Raw genomic sequence first — 21,153 nt, 5'->3', positions numbered from 1 at the left:
TGAATGAGCTGAGCGCCGGCCCAAACCATTGGTGTGGAAGCCGGTTCCGGAAGCAGCACACACCTCCAGCTACTGTCGCTGTTGTGAAACGAACCACGTGTAGGATTTCTTTCGTATTTAACGAAGCAGAAAGTATCTTATTTAAAATTGATTCTTGTTCCTGTTTAACGAGGTTTTTCGGTCAAATGTGATGTAGTGGTGGCTGCAAACGACCCCGTCATCGCCTGTAAAAGATCATCGTTTTATGGACAGTCACGTCGTTTTTGTGGCCTCTGGAGAAGTGTAAATATGACTCCCGCCAACACGTTAGTGCCCAGACGTCTACTGCTTCCGTTTGGGAAAGCATGCGCGCGCGTGCCCCCCTCCAGGCGGGTCCGGACCTCCAGCAGGTGCCTGGATGTCATGCCGGCCTGGGTCATCGACAAATACGGAAGCAATGACGTCTTACGGTTCACACGGAATGCTAGTTTTCCATCCATCACCTATCCCAATGAGGTGGTAGTCAAAGTGTTTGCTGCCGGGCTGAACCCCCTGGATGTCAGCATGAGAGGTAAACTCCCGCCGAGGGAATGATGGCGGAACACTTCCATGATAGGAAATTATGTCGCATGGAAAGATGGGATGTCAGATTTGATTTATGGTTTAACACATTCAACAAACATCGTATTTCCTCTTAGTTTTGTACCTAACATTCATCATTTGACTAATGTGGAAACAAACAGGAAATGTTAGTTCACGTTATTGTCATTTCCCATTAAGTCACATGTGTCAAACTTAAGGCCCGGGGGCCGGATCCGGCCCTCCAGATAATTCTATCCGGCCCTTAAGTTCATTTTATCTTGCGCTCATTTCTAAGTTGTATAATTTTGACAAAATATATATTTTTATTTACAATAAAATATTGAAAGTTATTTAAGGTTTAAGATGATTTATTCTGGAATAATATTCCTGCCTGTTTTATTCATAATTACGTAAAAAAGTTACAGTTTTTAAGTTTTAAAAATGGGCATTCTGCTAGCTTTTTGGACTCTTTTGGCTTCCTAAGATTTTTTTGGCTATTTTGGAGTTTAGCTAATATTTCAGATACAGGTTAGCTGTTTTGGCTCATCTAACTAAATAGTTTTTAGGCTAATTTGGCATTTAGCTATTATTTTAGCTGGGTATCAGCTTTAGTGATTTCAGCTATTAATTTGAGCATCTTCAGTGGCCAAATTCATCTTACAACATTCACACTAGCATTATCGGAGGTAATGCCATATATATAGTTCATAATTATGTAAAAAAGTTACAGTTTTAAAGTTTTAAAAATTTAGTATTAAAGTGTTCAATAAATGTTTATCTTGTTCAGCTTGTGACCCAACGTGTGTTTTGGATTTTGGCCCCCGTGCGATGAAGTTTGACACCCCTGCATTCAATGAAGTGTAATTGACACAGTTGGTGTTAGTTGAACCTGCGCCTCTTTGGCCCTACAGGTGGTTATGGTGCTGCCACTCTCTCCATGAAGAGAGATCCTCTGAGCATCACAGTGTCAGGCGGGGAGTTCCCTCTCATTCTGGGTAGGGATGTGTCTGGGGTCATCATGGAGTGTGGCCTGGAGGTCAAATACTTCCAAGAAAGAGATGAGGTAAAGAAAACATGCACCATTTTATTGTTTTTGTTTGGAATACAAATACATTTAGCACATTACATTAAATTACTTACAGTATTTATTGGGTGTTCCAGAATTAGTCGACTAATCAACTATTAAAATAGTCGACGACAAATTTAATAGTTGATTAGTCATTACTTTGTATTATATGGAATCAGAGTCATAGTAAAGTTTAACAAAGTTGTGATTGTTCATCACCAAAAAATGCTCTTTTTTATATTTGAGTTACTGAGACCAAAACTTTATATTTTGTGAAAAATAGTTCCTTGTTTCAGATATCAACCTCATTTGATTTAACCCTTTAACACCTGAGGTGTTGCCGATGACCCTTAAACACAAAGTCTTTAACATACAGCAACTTTTCAGCCGTTGACTATAAAAATAATCGTTTGTGGCAGCTCTGGTATTTACCAGCAAATGTTTAAAAAAAAAAAAATCAGATTAGTGCCGTTTTGCCCCCAAGGTCACTTAAAAACCATTAAAAATTCTCAAAGTTTGACTGAGAACAAGCAAAGTTGATTTCCAACAGACGTGGTGGAATAGGGGAACCGAGATTTTGTGAAACATGCTGGTGAATTGTGTACAGTTTGGGACATGGAACATAAGGGAGAAGGGACTAGAACGATGCAGCAACAGTGTCAAGACAGACGCACAGAAGATTGATGATCGAAGAAAGAAAGGGTTTGTTAAGAATAACATCGTTTTTGAAGAGTCACTCCAATGAAAATGGTGGTTTTTTTTTTTACATGTTCTTGTTGCAATATTCTGATGATGGACATATATGAAGTAGATTAAGATTACAGTAGTGTTTCTGAGTATTTCTTTATTCAAACCATTGTGAATCTGTAGCAAAGGGCAATGTTTGGAAAAGCTTGCTTGTGTGACGTAGTGCTACAATCAGCAGGCCAAAGTCTCCTTGCTCCGCTCCATTCTGATGAATCCCCCTACAGACAAATACATCCATGAACGTCTTTGTTTTCCTCTTCTGAGCTGGAATCTGGATCAGAACTGCTGTTGCTCACTGTTTGTTGAAACATTAATGTTGGCTTGGTGTTGTGAGGGGCTGTAAGCTAGCAGGAGAGCATGTAAACAAGGGCATGATGGGAAAAGAGCTCAAGTTTACTCCCTGCCAACGGTCCCTTTTGAGCATCTAAGTATATTAGAATGTTAATTCCTCACGAAAAAAAGCAGAATTTTGATCCATTCTCTGAACAATCCTCTAAAAACCTGCTCTCTGAGCACCAGCCCCTCCCAACCCATACAAAGGAGCTGGTTTTCACGAGCTGATGTCACAAAGTGAGAACAGCTCCTCCCAGGAAGAGTCTGCGCTGACAGCACCGCCCCAGGATAACACACTTTTTCAGTGGAGCTGGTAGTGAGCTGCAAAATGCTAAATATGTACAACATACACATCCATCTTTGCAAAAGTTCAGATCAGTGATTTGGCAGAGTTTTTACGCCGGATGCCCTTCCAGACACAACCCTGTATTTAAAAGGCACAGGGGAACCTTGTTAGGAAGCAACGTCAAGATTCCTGCCTAAGGACCCAATCCGGATGGAGATCAGTGGACACCCCGGGGATTGAACCCAGGTCTGCTGCATGGCAGCCCTACAGTTAGCTCACTATAGATGATTAAAAAGTGTGGAACCTAACAGAGCCTGAAGACAAGCCTCTGGTCTCTGAAAATGTCTGCAAAGCAAGATTTCAAACATAGAGTAAATACAAAAACTTCCCGAATACGCCACGACAGCAGGGAGGCAGGAGCAGCTGCACACCGAAAACTCTATTTACTCCAAAAAGAGTAAATATTGTTAAAAAACAATTCCTGATCATGCCGCCGAAAAAACCCCCAGCAACGGACGATTCGGAGGATATCAAGAAGTTGCTTGATTTCATGCTTGAAGAAATTCGAGCCCTCAAGAAGCAGTACCAGGACATTGTGGACATGCTGGAGGATGGGAGACAGCTCCGAGCTCTGCATGAGCAGACTGTCAACCGATTGGATAACTTGGACAAACGAATGGATGACCAAGAACAAAATTCCAGGATTAATGATGTGATCATCACCGGATTGAAAATCAAGCCCCGGTCATATGCACATGCAGCGGCTGCAGGGAACAGAGAAGAATCTGAAGAGGAGACGAGCTCCGTGGAGCAACAGGTGGAAGATTTCCTGAAGTCCAAAGGAATTTCTCTGGACACAAACAACCTTGAGATCTGCCGTCCACTCCCAAAGAGAAGAGAGACCGACAGACCTGCGATTCTCATGAGGTTTGTCAATCGGAAGCACAAAGTTGCTTTACTGAAGCAAGGAAGAAACCTGAAGGGATCCAACGTCTTTATCAACGAGAATCTCACTAAACGCAATGCTGACATCGCCCGAAGAGCCCGCTACCTGAGAAAAATTGGAAAATTCCAAAACACCTGGACACGGGATGGAAAAATCTACGCCAAGCTTTGTGGCTCTCCTGAGCAAGCCAAGGTCATCATCATCAGAAGCCTGGAGGAGCTGGAGAAGTTTGTTCCCACTGCAGTCTAAACAAGAGATAAGTATGAATGCTGGTCTACGAGGTGAGGAGACAAACTTCACTAACAATGGCTGATAACACCAACACAATCTCTACAACAGTCAACTGTGAGCACGACTTTCAGACAGATCTGAACCGTCAGCAACCTGACCTTCATATATTCAATGATCATGATAACAACCAGCAAGATGACATAGACCCTGATCAATTCTTTTCCACTGTTAATCTGGACTGCAAATATTATAGCATAGATGACTTTAAAAACTCTGTTAACCCAGAAGGAAGACTGTCAATCATCCACTTTAACAGCAGAAGTATGTACACCAACTTTGGAGACATCAAGGACTATTTACAGAATCTGGAACATTCCTTTAACATCATAACCATATCTGAAACTTGGTTTAGCTGCGACAAGGATGCTGACTTTGAATTGGAAAACTACGAACTTCGTTTTGTGAACAGAGTAAACAAAAAAGGCGGAGGAGTCGCAATTTATGTGCAAAAAAATCTGAAGTTCACAGTAATGGATAAAATGTCAGTTGCAGTGGATGGATTACTGGAATGTATTACAATTGAAGTATGTAATGAATCAGGGAAAAATGTCATTGTCAGCTGTATATACAGGTCACCAGGGTCAAGCTTAGAAGTGTTCAGTGACTGGATGGAAAAAATGTTTCACTCTCAAAATAACAAAATATTGTTTATCTGTGGAGATTTCAATATAGATCTGATAAACCCAGGCAACCATAAAGCAACAGATGACTTTATCAGCAGAATGTACAGTATGAGTTTATATCCAACCATAACTAGACCCAGCAGAATCACTGCTCAAAGTACTACTCTCATTGATAATATATTCACAAATAACATAGAAAACACTTATATGAGTGGACTTACGATTTGTGACATAACTGATCATTTACCAGTTTTTACACTATCTGACATCAATATAAAAACAAAGAAAATAATCAAAGAATTAGTTTATAAAAGGTTAAGAAATGAAAAAACAATGAACTCTCTAAATAACGACCTAACCAAACAAAACTGGAATTCTGTGTACAAAGAGAAAGATGTGGACACTGCTTATACATGTTTCTTAGAAATATTCATCTCACTATACAACAAGAATTGTCCAATTTATCAAATCAAGAACAAATTTGCTAAATGTCCTTGGTTAACCACTGGTCTACAAAATGCTTGTAAAAAGAAAAATAACCTCTATAAAAAGTTCTTAAAACAAAGATCGAGAGAAAATGAACAGAGATACAAATCCTACAAAAATAAACTGACTGAAATAACACGGCACAGTAAAAAAGTGTACTATAATAATCTACTGAATGAAAATAAAAACAATGTGAAGCGAGTTTGGGAAATATTAAACACCATCATAAAAAAAGGGACAAAAAAACGAACATACCCAGATTACTTTACAGATGAGAAGGGTCAAACCTATTCTAGGAATGAAGCAGCAAACGGTCTTAACAACTATTTTGTAAACGTGGGTCCAGCGTTGGCAGCAGAAATTCCAAAGTGCAAAACCAACATAGAAAATATTCCATCCAGCGCTAGGATCCCACACTCCATCTTTCTCTCTGATGTGAATGAAAATGAGCTGATATCAATCGTTAATAAATTCAAGAGTAAAAACTCAGCAGATTGTCATGATATCGATATGACGGTGGTGAAAAAGGTGATTAACAGTATTTCTAAGCCTCTAACATACATATGTAACTTATCTTTACAAACTGGGAGATTCCCAAACCAAATGAAAATGGCAAAAGTGATTCCTATCTATAAGAGTGGAGACAAACACCTGTTTACAAACTATAGACCTATTTCTCTCCTTCCACAATTCTCAAAAATTCTGGAAAAGATATTCAATGACAAATTAGCTAAATTCATTGATAAATATAACATAATAAATGAAAACCAATATGGTTTCAGAGAAAACAGATCAACCTCAATGGCTATCATTGATGCTGTAGAGGAGATCACAAACGCTCTGGATAAAAAGAAATATGCAGCTGGAATCTTCATTGACTTAAAAAAAGCATTTGACACTCTGAATCATGACACCCTACTGGAAAAACTGGAGGTGTACGGGATCAGAGGAGTAGCACTAAGTTGGGTCAAAAGCTATTTAACAGAAAGAAAACAATTTGTCAAGATTAATGAATTCACATCAGAGGCCAAAGGGATAAGTTGTGGTGTCCCACAAGGATCAATTCTGGGCCCGCTGCTGTTCAATATCTACATCAATGATATATTCAATGTTTCAAAACTTTTAAAACTCATTTTATTTGCTGATGACACAAATATTTTCTATTCTACAGACAATCAAAGGGAACTTATCAATGTGTTGAACACAGAGTTAATCAAAATAAAATCATGGATGGATTACAACAAACTATCTTTGAATCTGGACAAATCTAAAGTGATGTTTTTTGGTAATTACAAAGCCAACACAGAGCTCTCAATTAAAGTTAACAATGACTTAATTGAAAGTGTTACAGAAATGAAATTCTTAGGGATTGTTATTGATAAAAAACTGAGTTGGAAGCCACACATCAGACACATACAAACTAAAGTTTCAAAAAGTATTTCAATTATAAATAAATCTAAATATATATTAGAATACAACTGTAGATATTTATTGTACTGCTCCTTAATATTACCATATTTCACCTACTGTATAGAAGTTTGGGGTAATAATTATAAGAGTTCACTGCATCCTCTCTTTTTGCTTCAGAAACGAGCCATCAGAATCATACATAAAGCCGGTTATCTTGATCACACTAACAATTTATTTTATCAATCCAGAATTTTAAAACTGTATGATCTTGTTGATTTTTACACTGCACAGTTACTATACAGAGCTAGTGGGAAAACATTACCGTACAATATCCAAAAACAGTTCTTAGAAAATGAGGGGGGATACAAACTGAGAGGATGCAGGAACTTCAAGGTCAGATTGATAAGAACCACAAAGAAAAGTTTTTGTGTTTCTGTGTGTGGCACTAAACTCTGGAACAAGTTAAGTAATGAGCTCAAACAATGTTCAAGCATTTATAAGTTCAAGAAAATGTATAAAGAAACTCTAATTTCACAATATGAAGATAAGACGAAAAGATCAACTGTTGTTTGAAAAATTCCAAATGTCTGAACTTGAATGTGATGAAATAATCAAAGATTTTTGCAATCAATCAATGAGTTTTATGTTAGGTAATATGCTGTGATGATTACTGAAATGTTTACATTCACTATGGTATTAATTTTCTTTAGTTGATCCAAAATATGTAGCAATGATTACAAGATTATTGTAATTATGTTTTCTAAAGATAATCAATGATGATTGTAAATTGTGTGAATCAATAATGTTTACTGAAAATATATAATAATTCTTTCAGAGAATGATCAATAAGAACTCTATTGTTACTTTAAAACTTGATCTCAATGTGTAATGATTATTTTTTCTGCATTTGTATTTTGATGATAATCAATGAGTATTGTATATCTGTTAAATGATGTATGATGGATGTTACTGTTTACTGAAATAATGTTTGATGAGATTAATCAATAATCAACAAGCACTTCACTTTACTATTGGGAATTACAAAAAAAAAAAAAACAACAACCGGATTACATAGTTATGCTAAACATTGAAATTAAGTAATTAAGTAGGGGTGGGATTATATAAGTTCGCTTCTTCCCACTCCTTTTCAAGCAATCAATCAAACTCTACTGACTTTAGTTAATTATCACAAAAATGAATGAAGAAAATGTGACATAAATGTGTTTTATTTTCGTTTTCTATTTTCTAATCAATGCATTTGTTTCTGTAATGAGTTTGAAATAATTGTGTTTTGTCCTGTATTGTTCAATCTATGCTTGAAATAAACCAATCAATCAATCAATCAATCAATCATTAGTCACATTCGAGAGAGATTGCTCACCTCGTTGAAGAGGAGGGATTCAGACTAAAACCGAATGGGGACGGGAAGGAATCCGGAAAACAACAAATCAAAAACAAATCATGGGGAATTATGGAAACATATGCTCTATTTTTTCCTATTTAGAAAACGAAACATTACATTTCCTGTTACCCTGTTTCCAGGTTTTAGGCTAAATAGATTGGAGTGTTTTTGCAGAGTTTAGCCTGTCCACGGTAATGAAAGAGAACAGTTAAGATTGCTGATGCAGAAAGACTTGAGAATCGTTTGTCATCATTGAGCGCTGGCCTTTTTGCTCTCACAGGTGTGGGCTGCCATCCCGCCGTGGAAACAGGGCAGCTTGGCTGAATTTGTGGTGCTAAGTGCAAATGAGGTATGACTCAGCAGACACTTGAACACGTCATATTCCTGCCTCTGTGTTTAGATGGTGAATATCTCTTCTATGTGCTTGACATTTGATATTTATACCAACATCAGTTCCTTACTGTCTTCATGTTTGAATTTGTCGAGTTCTTTGGCTCCAGGAAGAAGCTTGCTCTCAATGAGCCCATTTGTTCTTTCTTTCATAAAAACATGCACACCATAGCAAAGGTTTGGTATTTGTTCTGCTGATATGGCAGCTCTCTCTTGTCACTTCCGCTGTGTTTTGTTGACAGATATCTTGGAAACCAAAGTCTCTGAGTCACACAGAGGCAGCAGCCATTCCTTACGTTGCAACCACTGCCTGGTCAGCTCTGGTTAACACAGGCGGACTCCGCAAGGAGAACTGTGGCAACAAACGGTGAGGTGTAGCGAGCATGCCCACCAGCCCACACTCAACATTTCCACTCAAAATGATTCCACTCGCAAATGCAGCAACACTGGGTGGACAGCAGACACAAAATGGTTTTAATACTAAAATCATGAACACTTTAGTGAAATGCTTCTCCTCTAAACTCTGCAGGATTTTGATACTTGGAGGTTCTGGCGGTGTGGGGACATTTGCAATACAGGTATGTTGGGGTAAATGTGGGGTACCTATTTTCTAATGATGTTACTAGGGGTGGGCGATATGACGATATAAAACCGTCTTACGATCTCCAAAGCTGACGATCTGTCATTTTTGAGAGATCGTTTTATCACGATCTTTTATTAAAAAAGCTGCAAGAGCGAGAAGGCTAAAGCTTGTTGACTGCCTGTGACTTTAAATCCGAGCTGCAAGTGCAAGTGGGAGTTTTCCATAAAACCTCTGGAAATGCTTATTTAAAAAAAAAAAAAAAACTGTGGGATTTGACTAAAAAAACAATCTCAGATGCACACATTATAACATTCTGTTTCTAATCATTTATTTCTAGAACAAAGTTAAAATATGTTAGTCATTAGCCAACTATCACAATTTTTTTAGTTATGGTGAATAATCACATGACTTCAATTCAATTTGTATAATAACAGCTGAATAAAAAATAAAAAAAACCCAAACAACAACCAACATCCTCTTACAAGTTATGTACTTTACTATCAAATCACTTCTTTTTGTAATGGCTTTTTCTGTGTAAATCAGAGAAATATGAAACCATCTCAAATTAATTAGAGGAGAAGATGGAGCAACTTTCACAACCAATTTTATGACCCCTAGAGGTCAAATAGGGATTTACACTAATAAAAATTACTCTTCTTTTTGTAATAGCCTTTTCTGTCTAAATCATAGAAACATGAAACCACCTCCATTCAATAGAGGAGGAGAGGGAGCAACTTTCACAACCAATGTTTTAACTCCTAGAGCAGTGTTTTTCAACCAGTGTGCTGCGGCACACTAGTGTGCCGTGAGAGATGGTCAGGTGTGCCGCGGGATATTGCCCATTTTCACATATCTAAAACATTTACCATCACTATGATATACGCTCTGTGTTCATCCAAACGGCCCTGATTTAAAACTGGATAGTTTGGAATATGCAAGATGGTAAAAGACATTTTTCTTTTTCTTTGGACACATCATCAGTGATGAACCCGAGGTCATGGGGTGTTTCAGGTCTTTGATCATCAAACACCCTCGCTCGGGCGACCCAGTCAGGGGTGATCAGCCCCTGACTTGTGTCCAAGTGACCCACTACTCCATGGATCCCCCCTCTGAATCCAAAGCCATCTTGAGGCTTTCTCTGCAGCCTCAATTATGTTTTTTATTGCTCTTCTGCACAGCTGCTCTTTCATCCCAAGGAGCTTGAGGGTGCATGGTAGGGACTGGCCAGCAAAACCCCGGCTCCCCACTTCAACTGGTTCGCAGCGGGCTTTCCAGCCATTGCTCCGGCATTCAGCCACTAGCTCAGCGTACTTGGCCCTCTTGCGTTCATATGCCTCCTCCGTCCTGTCTTCACAGGGGACAGTGAGCTCAATCAAAAGTACATGCTTTGAAGTCTCTGATGTTAATATCATGTCTGGGCGCAGTGCAGTGGTCGTGATGTGTTCTGGGAACTTGAGTTGTCTTCCCAGGTCGACTTGGAGTTTTCATTCCCAGCCGTCGTGAGAAGCCCTCCTGTGGGGCTTGGCTGCTGCCATGTCTTCTCTCCTGCTCTGACGAAGGTGATGGACTGCTTGGAGGTGTGCTGGTACTTACAGTTGGTGATAGCCGCGCTGACTGAGTCTGCCAGAGCCCTGAGGACCTGGTCATGACACCAGTGGTACCGTCCTTCCACCAAAGCCTTTGAGCAAGAGCTAGGGATGTATTCTAGGGTGCCTCTTTTCTGGTAAAGTTGGCATGCCGCGGTATCTGATAAACCCCATCGCTGCAGAATGGTTGGACTTGGGAGAACGTCATATACTGACTGGACGAGGAACTTGATGTGCTGTGGTTCGCATCTCCAGAGGTCTGACCAGGTGATTCTACGTTCTTCAACGTGCTCCCATTTTGTCCAGGCACCTTGCTGGTGCATTGCCACCATCTCGATCCGGCGCTCTTCCTCCACCTCTGCTCCGATCTCGTCTTGCACCATTTGCCTTCTCTCTCTTCCTCTAGCTTTGTTGTAGCTGGGATTGACAAATCTGCCTAATCCTGCTCAGCCCACAGCAATATTGCCAACCAAGACGCTATGCTGCAGTCGTGCCTCGGCTCTGTTTCCTGCTTCCTGTGCCTTCCACTTCCTTCCAGTTTTCACCATAATTCCTGCTGAAGAAACTTTTTCGGTACATCATCAGCTCCCTGGCTCTTGTGACCTTAAACTCCTCTGACAGGTCACTGATTGGAAGCTGCAGCATGGTGGAATGGCCAAACAGGGCAATACTGCTGAGAGATTGCGGAAGCCCTAGCCACCTTTGGAGGAAGTGACTGATGGTTTATTCCAGTTTCTCCACAGTTGACATGGGCACCTTGTAGACGAGCAGGAGCCAAAGGAGCCTCGGCAGTACTCCATGTTGGTAGATCCAGGTTTGAAACTTTCCTGGAAGTCCTGATTTGTCTCTTGCTACAAGCCATGTTGTCAGCTTCTCCCTGGTTTGCTGCAGTGCGTTTGTGTCTCTTAAGGAGCTGTTGAAGACCTTACTCAGGCTCTTAACAGGTTTCTCCGTCACAGTTGGAAGTGGTGTCCCTCCGATAGTGAAGCGGAAATTATCAGCCACCCTGCCTTTCTTCAGGACCAGCGACCTAAATTTTGCAGGCTTAAAGCTCATCCTAGCCCAAGAGATAAGTTGTTCTAACCCCTGCAGCAGCCATCTGCAACCAGGAACTGTGGTTGCAGTCACTGTGAGGTCGTCCATAAATGCTCTTATGGGGGCTGACAAGTGCCAGATCTTGACATGGGGCCTCTACATTCCAAACTTAGCTGATTTCACAATCATGTTCATAGCTAGGGAGAAGAGTGGCACTGAGATGGTACAGCCTGTTATAACGCCCTTCTCCAGACGTTGCCAGGCAGAAGTTGATGCTCCCGATGTTACCCTCAGTTGGAAGTTATTACAATAGTCCATGAGGAGGCTGGTGATGGCCTCTGGCACATGATGTCTTTTCAGTGCCGTTTCGACAAGCTTGTGGGGGATGGATCCATAAGCATTTGTTAGGTCCAGTCAGAGTTTTGCCAAGTCTCCTCTGCCTTCCCTTGCCTCCCGGATCAGCTGGGAAACCACCCCGGTGTGTTCTAGGCATCCTGGTACACCTGGGACGCCCCCTTCTGTACTGAGGTGTCGATGTAGCCGTTCTTCAGGAGGAATTCCATTAGCCGTTGAGACACTATTTTGAAAAAGACCTTCCCCTCAACACATAGCAGTTTTCCTTAATTCTTAATATTGTAATTGTACTATAGTACTTGAACAGTTACATATTAATAAAAAAAAAGTTATGCTTTATATTTCTCCTCATCACTGCACGGGTGAAAACCCATGGCTTTTATGTCTGTTATGACTGTTGCAGTCGATGTGCAACACTCTTTGCCTGTTATTCTGCTCATTTGGCAGGTGTTGACAAATCTTTATGATTACCATATGCTGGCTTATCTTGTCTAGAAGAGCAGAAAAGCAGGCAAGCAGGTAGGCAGAGAGGAAAGATCGAGAGTGAAGATCAGTTGGTTCTGTGTAGTTTTTTTTTTTTTTTTTATATTAATTTTTTTCTCTCCTGGACCTCAGCAGTATTGCACTACTGTGTTTTGTTATTTTACCCTGGGAAAAGACCTTGTATAGTTTTGTTTGTTTTCTTTGAATAGTAGTTTGATTTTGTCTAGATACCCTTAGCATGGAGCTGCTGACTCTGACTGTCGATGTGGCTGGGTCAGCTGTTTCCAAGACTTATTTTATGCCTGGCTAAGGTTCAAATTCAATTCAATTCAATTCAATTTTATTTATATAGCCCAATATCACAAATTCAATTTGCCTCATTGGGCTTCATGCCTGTAGTTTTTACAGATGCACAGATGGAGTCATAAAATATGCACAATAGGTAAAAACTAAACAGACTATAAAGAACGGTCATCCCTGTCCTTAGACCCTCCCTCGCGGTAAGGAAAAACTCCTAAAAAAACCTGAGTCAGGAAAAAAAGAAGAAACCTTAGGGATTCCCACATGAGGGAGAGATCCCATCCCAGGACGGACAGGCGATACCAGAACGGTTAAAGAAAAGTTAGCTGCTAAAACTGCATATATGAGTAGAGTTCATTCATATAGAGCTGAGGGACGAGTGATGATTAAGTCCATAGTCCAGATGAAGCAGAACTGCAGTCCACGACCAGGAGCAGGAGGACAGACGACCCACCAGGAATCACTCTCACTCAGAGATGCAGGATGGTGTCGGGGCTTCATCCAGATGGGCGGGGCTTCGTCAGGATCACCAACAAGTCTCCCGGAAACTGCAATCTCTCCCGGTCTCCCACAGGGGAGTCGGAGAGAAGGAAAAACATGTGAATTATACTGCACCACCAACAAAGGCATACAATTAGAAGTAAATAAAAAAGTAGAGGAGAGGAGAAGTAGATGGAAAAGAGGACAGAGCCCCAGTGCACCATACTTTCCCCAGCTTCTAACTTCTAGCAGCCTTCTATGTTATTATGTAGAGAATATACATATTTCATAATTTATATTGCAAGCATATATTGGAGAAGTATGTGATTATAATAATTATTTCCCCAAACTTCAGAACAGTATGGGAGCATTATGTTAATTATTCTATGATTACTGGCTAGTCTGGCAGAACGCCTGTCCAAATAGGAATGTTTTAAGGCTAGTTTTGAAGGTAGAAACTGTACCTGCCTCTCTGACATGAGCTGGGAGCTTATTCCATAGAACAGGGGCTTGATAGCTGAAGGTTCTACCTCCAACTGTACTTTTAGAAATTCTAGGAACTACAAGCAGTCCTGCATTCTGTGAGCGAAGTGTTCTGATTGGCTGGTAAGGAACTATGAGATCTCTAATATAGGATGGGGCCACACCATTCAGAGCCTTATATGTTAACAGGAGGATTTTGAACTTTACTCTAAATTCAACTGGGAGCCAGTGGAGAGAGGCTAACACAGGAGTGATGTGTTCTCTTCTGCTAGTTCCTGCTAACAATCTTGCTGCTGCATTCTGGGCAAGCTGAAAACTTTTTAAAGAACTTTTAGGGCATGCTATCAGTAAAGAGTTACAGTAATCCAGTCTAGACGTAACAAATGCATGGATGAGTTTTTCAGCATCACTTTTAGATAACATATAAAAGTACCTTTTTTTTCCTATTTTTTTTGACCCAGCAAAGTAATCAGTTCATCTTGTTCTTGCTTCAGAAGACACATAATTTCCATTTTGTAATAAACTTTGATCCTTGTTATCTTGGTGTCCAGTTTGTTGTGTGTTACGGCCCATTTGTGGTTGGTTCCCCTATGCTAAATCTAGTGTGCCTATCTGGGACATAAGCGTCATAATTGAAGAATTAGGTGAAGACTCAAATTGCAAATCAACCCATTCTGTTTTTGGATCAGCAATGATTAAAATTGCAATTTAAGTTATGAATAAACGACTTTATCAAAAGCTAAGCATTGCAACTGTGAACAAGTGGGATTTCCTTGCCCTGGGAGTATTGGGGACTCTGCTTATACCTTTATCAAATAATGTGTTAAATTTAGTTTAGTATATTTGTCACAACAGTATTGAAGTTTGCAGCAGTCCTCAGGCATTTCTCAAAACTATTAGTACAACCTGCAAAACATACTAGGTAACCTATAAAAGTGAGTCTCAAAATGCTAGTCAGTAGCTCAACATAGATAGTTCATGCTTTAAAAACAAGTTTTTATTTCAATGTGTCAGTGTTTTTAAAATAAGAAGTCATGACTCCAGCTTCTTTGGCGATCAACTGTTTTCATTGAGACTAACTACAGTGGAAATGCTTCCCAAGGTCATATAATGGGAAGACAGCATTACAAAAAACACAGCTATTACAAAAAGAATACTAATTTTTATGAGTGTAATTCCCTATTTGACCTCTAGGGGTAAAAATTGGTTATGAAAGTTTCTCCATCTACCCCTCTAATAGACGGAGATGGTTACATATTTTTATGATTTACGAAGAAAAAGCTATTACAAAATCAATACTAATTGTTATGAGAGTAAATCCCTATTTGACCTCTAGGGGTCAAAAAATTGGTTGTGAAAGTTGCTCCATCTCCTCCTCTATTAAATGGAGGTGCTTCCACGTTTCTCTGATTTACACAGAAAAAGCTATTACAAAAAGAGTAATTTCTAGAGTGTAGTTCTATATTTGACCTCTAGGGGTTATAAAATTGGTTGTGAAAGTTGCTCCCTCTCCTCCTTTATTGAATGGAGGTGGTTTCATGTTTCTATGATTTAGACAGAAAAGGCTATTGCAAAAGGAAGAGTAATTTTTATTAGTGTAAATCCCTATTTGACCTCTAGGGGTCATAAAATTGGTTGTAAAAGTTGCTCCATCTTCTCTAATTAATTTGAGATGGTTTCATATTTCTCTGATTTACACAGAAAAAGCCATTACAAAAAGAAGTGATTTGATAGTAAAGTACATAACTTGTAAGAGGATTGTTGGTTGTTTGGGTTTTTTTTATTCAGCTGTTATTATACAAATTGAATTGAAGTCCCTTACTTTCAGCAGCAGCTCAGGCAAAGTGCTCCGGCGAAGCTCTCATTGAAGTGGCATTTGCGGTGGTCTGCTCGTTGCGTGGATTGTGAATAATGAAAACGAGTCATGTGAAATGTTTATTGTGTTATCAGCAAAAAACAATTTTGGTATTTTTTAGCAAAGGTGTGTGACGAATATTGCCGTTCATCGCTGAATGTGTGACGAATGTCGAATATGAAACTAACTTAACCACGCTAAAATAATCCGATGGAGAGGAATCATCGCAGGACAGAATCGCATTTTGATAGAGAGAATTCAGGCTGGGAACCGTGAACTGTGTGCTAAAGTGGGTGCTAGCAACTCGCGAGTAGCATACTAGTTTGGTTCTTCGATGCATGTTTTTATTAATGTTTCATGTTTTTAAAACATAGCGGATGTTAATCATACGTATGTACGTTCAACCTGCACAAAAAACTGATGGTAATTCATGTTGGAATATACCCTTTATATATAAAAATTAAATTGCTATATTAAATTGTTATGTCATCTTTAGGGGCGGGGCACCTGTCACAATTAGTTTGATGGAACGTATATTCCCGATCTCTCTCATTTGATTTAATCTTGTTTTAATCCCAGAAACTAATGAAGGACAGAAAATTCAGGATTCATTAAATGTTTAATGAACTATTGTCTTTATTTTTACTTCGTTTAAAGCTAAAGATGGTTAAGATGTGTGCTTTACATCCACTTTATGAATGACACGATTAGTCGACTACTCTGAAAAAAGAATCTGTGATTAGTCTACTATTAAAATGATCGTTTGTGGCAGCACTATAGACAAACAAAAACAAAACAAAAAGAAAGAAAAATGCTAATTGGCCCCTGAATACAAAGATGAATGTGCAAGAAGTTCAATTCACACAATACATCAAAAATAAAAAAGAATCAGTATTAGGCAGAATATATATTTGGAACTAAAGCGCAAATGGTCTTTTATTAATATCCAGTCCAATATATTTTAGTGATGGGGCTCTTGTGGGCTCAACCCTGGCTATGTCATGTTACAAAGACACTACTAATAAAGTTCTATGCAAAGTGGACTCATACTTGTTATTATAATGATTAAATAACATTTCTGTGACTGTTTTGTGAATAACGTTGTCGTATTTATCTGCCTCGTTTTAAATTCCGCTCCACGACATTATAGTCTGACTCTGAAACCATGAACATCAGTCACATTGTGAATGTTGACCTGTTTTCAGCTTCTGAAGGCCTGGGGAGCCCATGTGACAGTCACCTGCTCCCAGAATGCCGAGCAGTTTGTGAGAGGGCTGGGAGCAGACCACGCTGTAGACTACACAGACGGACCTGTTGAAGTCTCGCTCTCTGCGCTAGAAAAGTAAGAGCCTCTCTGTCACAGGCGTGGTGGAGCTGCTGCATTCAGACCACTGCTCATTTCTTCTTCCACTTTTTTGAGATTTGACCTGATCCTGGATAATGTTGGGGGGGACACGGAGCGCTGGGCACTCGGCCTGTTGAAGCCTTGGAGTGGATCGAAGTATGTCACCCTTGTGACACCCTTCATGCAGAACACTGACAGGCTGGGGGTGGCTGATGGCATGATGCAGACTGCAGCTACAGTGGCCTCCAAAGCCCTGAAGGTAACGCCGCTTCAGTGACGTGGATGTGTTGTAAACCTGTGGGTTCCTCAGTATTAACCCTTTAACACCGGAGCTTCAGTGTTTATGTTCTTTGATTTACTGTCATTTTTTTAACTGTTAACATGATCAATGTCCTTCTGAGCTTTTACTCACTTAGTTAATGAAGTTTGAATCTGTCCCGTCTTGTTCACACTGAACATGTGTGACTTGAGTGGCAGGAAGGAGATTCTTCTTCTTTTTTACTGTTTGCTAGAGCTTGTCTGCCAGCTAAAGCGGTCGGTGCAAATCCCGTGAATACTGCTTCAGACGTTTTCTTTCGCAGCTCTTTTCACACACCACCAGTGTATGAATGTGTGTGTGAATGGGTGAATGGGTCTGTGACTGTGAAGCGCTTTGGGCCCTCGAAGGAGGGTAGAAAGCGCTATACAAGTACATGCCATTTACCAATATATGACAAACTTGGTATCAGAGAATGCCAGCAGGGCAGAAAAAGGCAAGTACCGTATTTCCTGGAGTATAAGTCGCAGTTTTTTTCATAGTTTAGCTAGGGGTGCGACTTATACTCAGAAGCAACTTATTTGTGGGTTTTTTTTAGAAATAAATAGGCTCATTTATTTGTTATTTTCCCTGTAAACAGTCGATTAGTCGACTAATCGTGGCAGCACTACTCCAGAGCGACGTATATATGGTTTTCTTCTTCTTGATTAGACATTTTTTGCCACTTGCCACTTGTACTCTGGAAAATACAGTAATAATTTCTCCTTCATGATCATGTTTACAATAGTTGGTTCTTCTGTGTTATGTAAAGGACGCTACCCACACATCACTACCAATCGGAGTCCCTGATTGGTCACAGTTCAGTCTTTTTGTGCTTCAGCAGTCTAAAGTTCAATTGGTTGAAGTTCCAGCACGCCATCAATGGACGCCCGTTTCATACGCAGAGGCTGCGACTGGACTGAAAAACTTGTGTAGTGATGCATGAACGCGAGAGTTCTGGACGCAGAAGCCTGAAATGAGGCTTGACGAGCGCTAGTAAGCAGGAAAAAGACCACAGCCTCTCCCTGTTTGTCTGGCGTGAACACCACCAGCTGAATGTACCTTCATGAAACCGCCTATAACGTGTTCTTGAATACACAACACATGCCCAGTGTGAATGCAAGAACAACTAATAAAATGCTTCTCAAAAGATGTCCTTTTGGATGTTTGATTGTTGCTTTAGCAGGCTAAAATAAAAGTTTTTGTCAGTCACTGAGAGCAAGAGCTGAGAGGTCTGTAATGTTCATCAGAGATCCATTTCAACCAAGAGAGACAATGTTTAGATAAAGGATCCAGGAAATGACAGAGTTTTGTATGATTTCCCCACTGTGTGTAATGTCATCCATGATGTAGGAGGCAGAAGACTGTAACAACACAGGTCTCTGAAGTGGTTCATGCAAATGTCTGAGTTTCCCTCCTGATCAAAATGGATGGATTGTACCAGATACACTCTTCATTTGACTTAGCATATCATAATAGAAGTGAGACAATGCTCTTCCCATCAACAGGCAGTTTGACATTCGTCTGATATGTTTAGTTTGGTAAACAGCTGTCAGACTGAGACACACACACACACTTAATTGGAAAAATAAGTTTTGCATAAGAGGCGACACATTTTCAATAACAAAAAAAAAAAATCAGTGGACTTTTTAAAAACTTTTTCTGCTGTGGAACCATCCTGGATGAAAAAGCATTCAGAATTTGTTTACCCAATGAAACATGAAGCTTTGTGACTTTGGGGTTCAGACACTAATCCTGGTTCTTATGTGTTACTCCAATGAGTGCATGTGCCCGTCCACGTCCCACAGACTGCTCTATCTACCTGTAAGGGCAGGTGTGACATTAATATTGAACTCAGAAATGCAACCATTGTGTTGAGGTACTTTCAAACATTGTAACAGTAAAGTTCGAGGCAAATTAAAATGAGGGAAAAAATCAAGTAAGTCTAATTGATGCAAAGATAAATGATAAATAACATGCTGATTAAAGGAAGTTCTGTAAGTCAAAGCAGTTGTTCTCCACAGAAGGATCACATGTGAGTGTAGAGTCCAGACTGACTCCATGAAACAACTCTTAGTTTCACTTCAGAAACCTATCAAATCAATCAACTCCGACTTTCTTATTTTCACATTTACAAAGTGAATACTGTAGTTCAGTGTTTCTCAAATGTGGTGGTTGTGGGGCGGGGGCACAGGACAAACCCGGGGATCATGCCATTTATGCTAGTTACTAAACAGTTGATGGGAGGACCGTCGGTGACAGTGATATCCGCGCACAGAAAGGAGAAAGATTCTATTAAACTTCAAGAATTGCGATTGAAAAATGTTTAACAGATGAAAAGAAACGGAGAGAAAGAGAGAGAAAAACAAGACAGCAAAAACTGGCTGTCTTCTTTGTCCTTATTACTTCTGTTTTGTGTTTTTTTTTTTTAATTTTATTTCACTCTCTTCAAGCCGCATATACTTGCTTGCTGCTGTGGTTTGCACTGAGCGTGTGCGGGAGTGGGGGGCGGGGCTTACACGTGCAGCAGCACAAGAGACGAGGGAGAGAAAGAGAGACATCAACACAAATCATAAAGAAAATAAGAGACATTAGAAAAGAAGAAAAAGCTGGGACCATTTGACTTTTGGTAGTATGAAGGAAGAGAATCTGCAGGAAATAATTCTACATCTCTACAACCAACCTGTGCAGAATCTGCTCTAACACAGATCATCACTGTCAGAAGAAACCAGACTGCATCCTCAAAGCTCAGACTCTTTTGTCTTTCTTTATGTTATTGTGAATAAAAATCTTTATTTAGTGGTTATTTGTATTTTGGGTTGTGGTTGCAGAGTTTTGTGTTCATTTCAAAGTAAAAAAGATTCATATGTATAGAGTTAAATTGTTAATAGCTAGTTCTTTTTTCAGGTATTTTGTACATTCTATCTGGAAGGGATAAATAACAGCATATGCATCATTTACACTTTATATGAATAAAAACATGTTTACATTATGGATTTTGTGCATAATCCTACTTGTTGATAATGAATTAAATAAATCAAAAACAACCTAAAAAGCCATTTATTTTGTAGCAGAAAGAGCTGATGTTTTAGGTCAGCAGATGCAAAGGAACTGAATCTCTGAGAAAAACCAGAATTCCAGAAAAGGCTGTTGTTTTTACTTTGTCTGAAAGTTTTGGAAGTTTATTTAGAAGTTTGGGGAATTTTTATTCATTATTCTATAGTGATAATAAAGGTAGAATATCTTGAAGAGATATATGTTTAATTTGAGCAAACTGACTAATGATACCAATGATATTTGCAGCAGAAAGTTGACGGGGGGCTGGGTGTTCCTCATGGGGGGAGATAATAGAGAAGCACTGCTTTAGTTTGAGGGACTTTCTCCATGTCTTCATGCATTTGCTGTCTTTGTTTCCTTTTAGCACCTCCTCAAAGGAGTTCACTACCGCTGGGGATTCTTTGCACCGAGTGGTCCTGCACTGGATGAAGTCAGAGACCTGGTTGAGAAAGGACAGGTATGAGTTATCCAGGAACGGTGAGGGCAGAAAGACTCAAATGTTCATTTGTCTTTTTATGAACTTCAACATTTGAAAATCCGAGTCCCCGCCCTCAAGCGCACTGGTCAGGCACCCACGGGACCTAGGCAGCCAGACCAGCCGCGGCCCACACCGATGTCTCAGTGGAGAACCCAACAAGCCAGACCCCCCAGGCCCCGTACCTAATGGGACCCCCGCTCCCCACAGAACGCCCCCCTACCAGACGGGGGCAGACCGCCCACTCCCCGAGCCACCCCTCTAGACCCCGCAGCAAAGGC

General features: G+C 40.0%; 2 protein-coding genes across 2 annotated transcripts in view; both read left to right on the top strand.

The window, feature by feature from the left end:
* The first annotated feature begins 17 nt into the window (after positions 1 to 17).
* Positions 18 to 21,153, top strand: part of rtn4ip1 (reticulon 4 interacting protein 1) — a 22,267-nt gene continuing 1,131 nt past the window's right edge. The window contains exons 1-8 of the mRNA XM_024261215.2: positions 18 to 550; positions 1,473 to 1,624; positions 8,432 to 8,500; positions 8,784 to 8,908; positions 9,071 to 9,119; positions 16,906 to 17,042; positions 17,121 to 17,304; positions 20,762 to 20,854. Of these exons, the coding sequence (XP_024116983.1) occupies positions 289 to 550; positions 1,473 to 1,624; positions 8,432 to 8,500; positions 8,784 to 8,908; positions 9,071 to 9,119; positions 16,906 to 17,042; positions 17,121 to 17,304; positions 20,762 to 20,854 (1,071 nt within the window). The 5' untranslated portion in view covers positions 18 to 288. The remainder of the gene's footprint in view (positions 551 to 1,472; positions 1,625 to 8,431; positions 8,501 to 8,783; positions 8,909 to 9,070; positions 9,120 to 16,905; positions 17,043 to 17,120; positions 17,305 to 20,761; positions 20,855 to 21,153) is intronic.
* Positions 4,177 to 7,805, top strand: LOC112138628. The gene is made up of 2 exons (XM_024261210.2): positions 4,177 to 5,126; positions 5,808 to 7,805. The coding sequence occupies exons 1-2, from the start codon at positions 4,206 to 4,208 to the stop codon at positions 7,320 to 7,322; spliced, it is 2,436 nt and encodes an 811-aa protein (XP_024116978.1). The 5' UTR covers positions 4,177 to 4,205; the 3' UTR covers positions 7,323 to 7,805.

The sequence above is a fragment of the Oryzias melastigma genome, unplaced genomic scaffold (assembly GCF_002922805.2).
Source record: "Oryzias melastigma strain HK-1 unplaced genomic scaffold, ASM292280v2 sc00184, whole genome shotgun sequence".
Lineage (NCBI taxonomy): Eukaryota > Metazoa > Chordata > Actinopteri > Beloniformes > Adrianichthyidae > Oryzias > Oryzias melastigma.
This window is presented reverse-complemented; position numbering and strand designations above follow the sequence as displayed.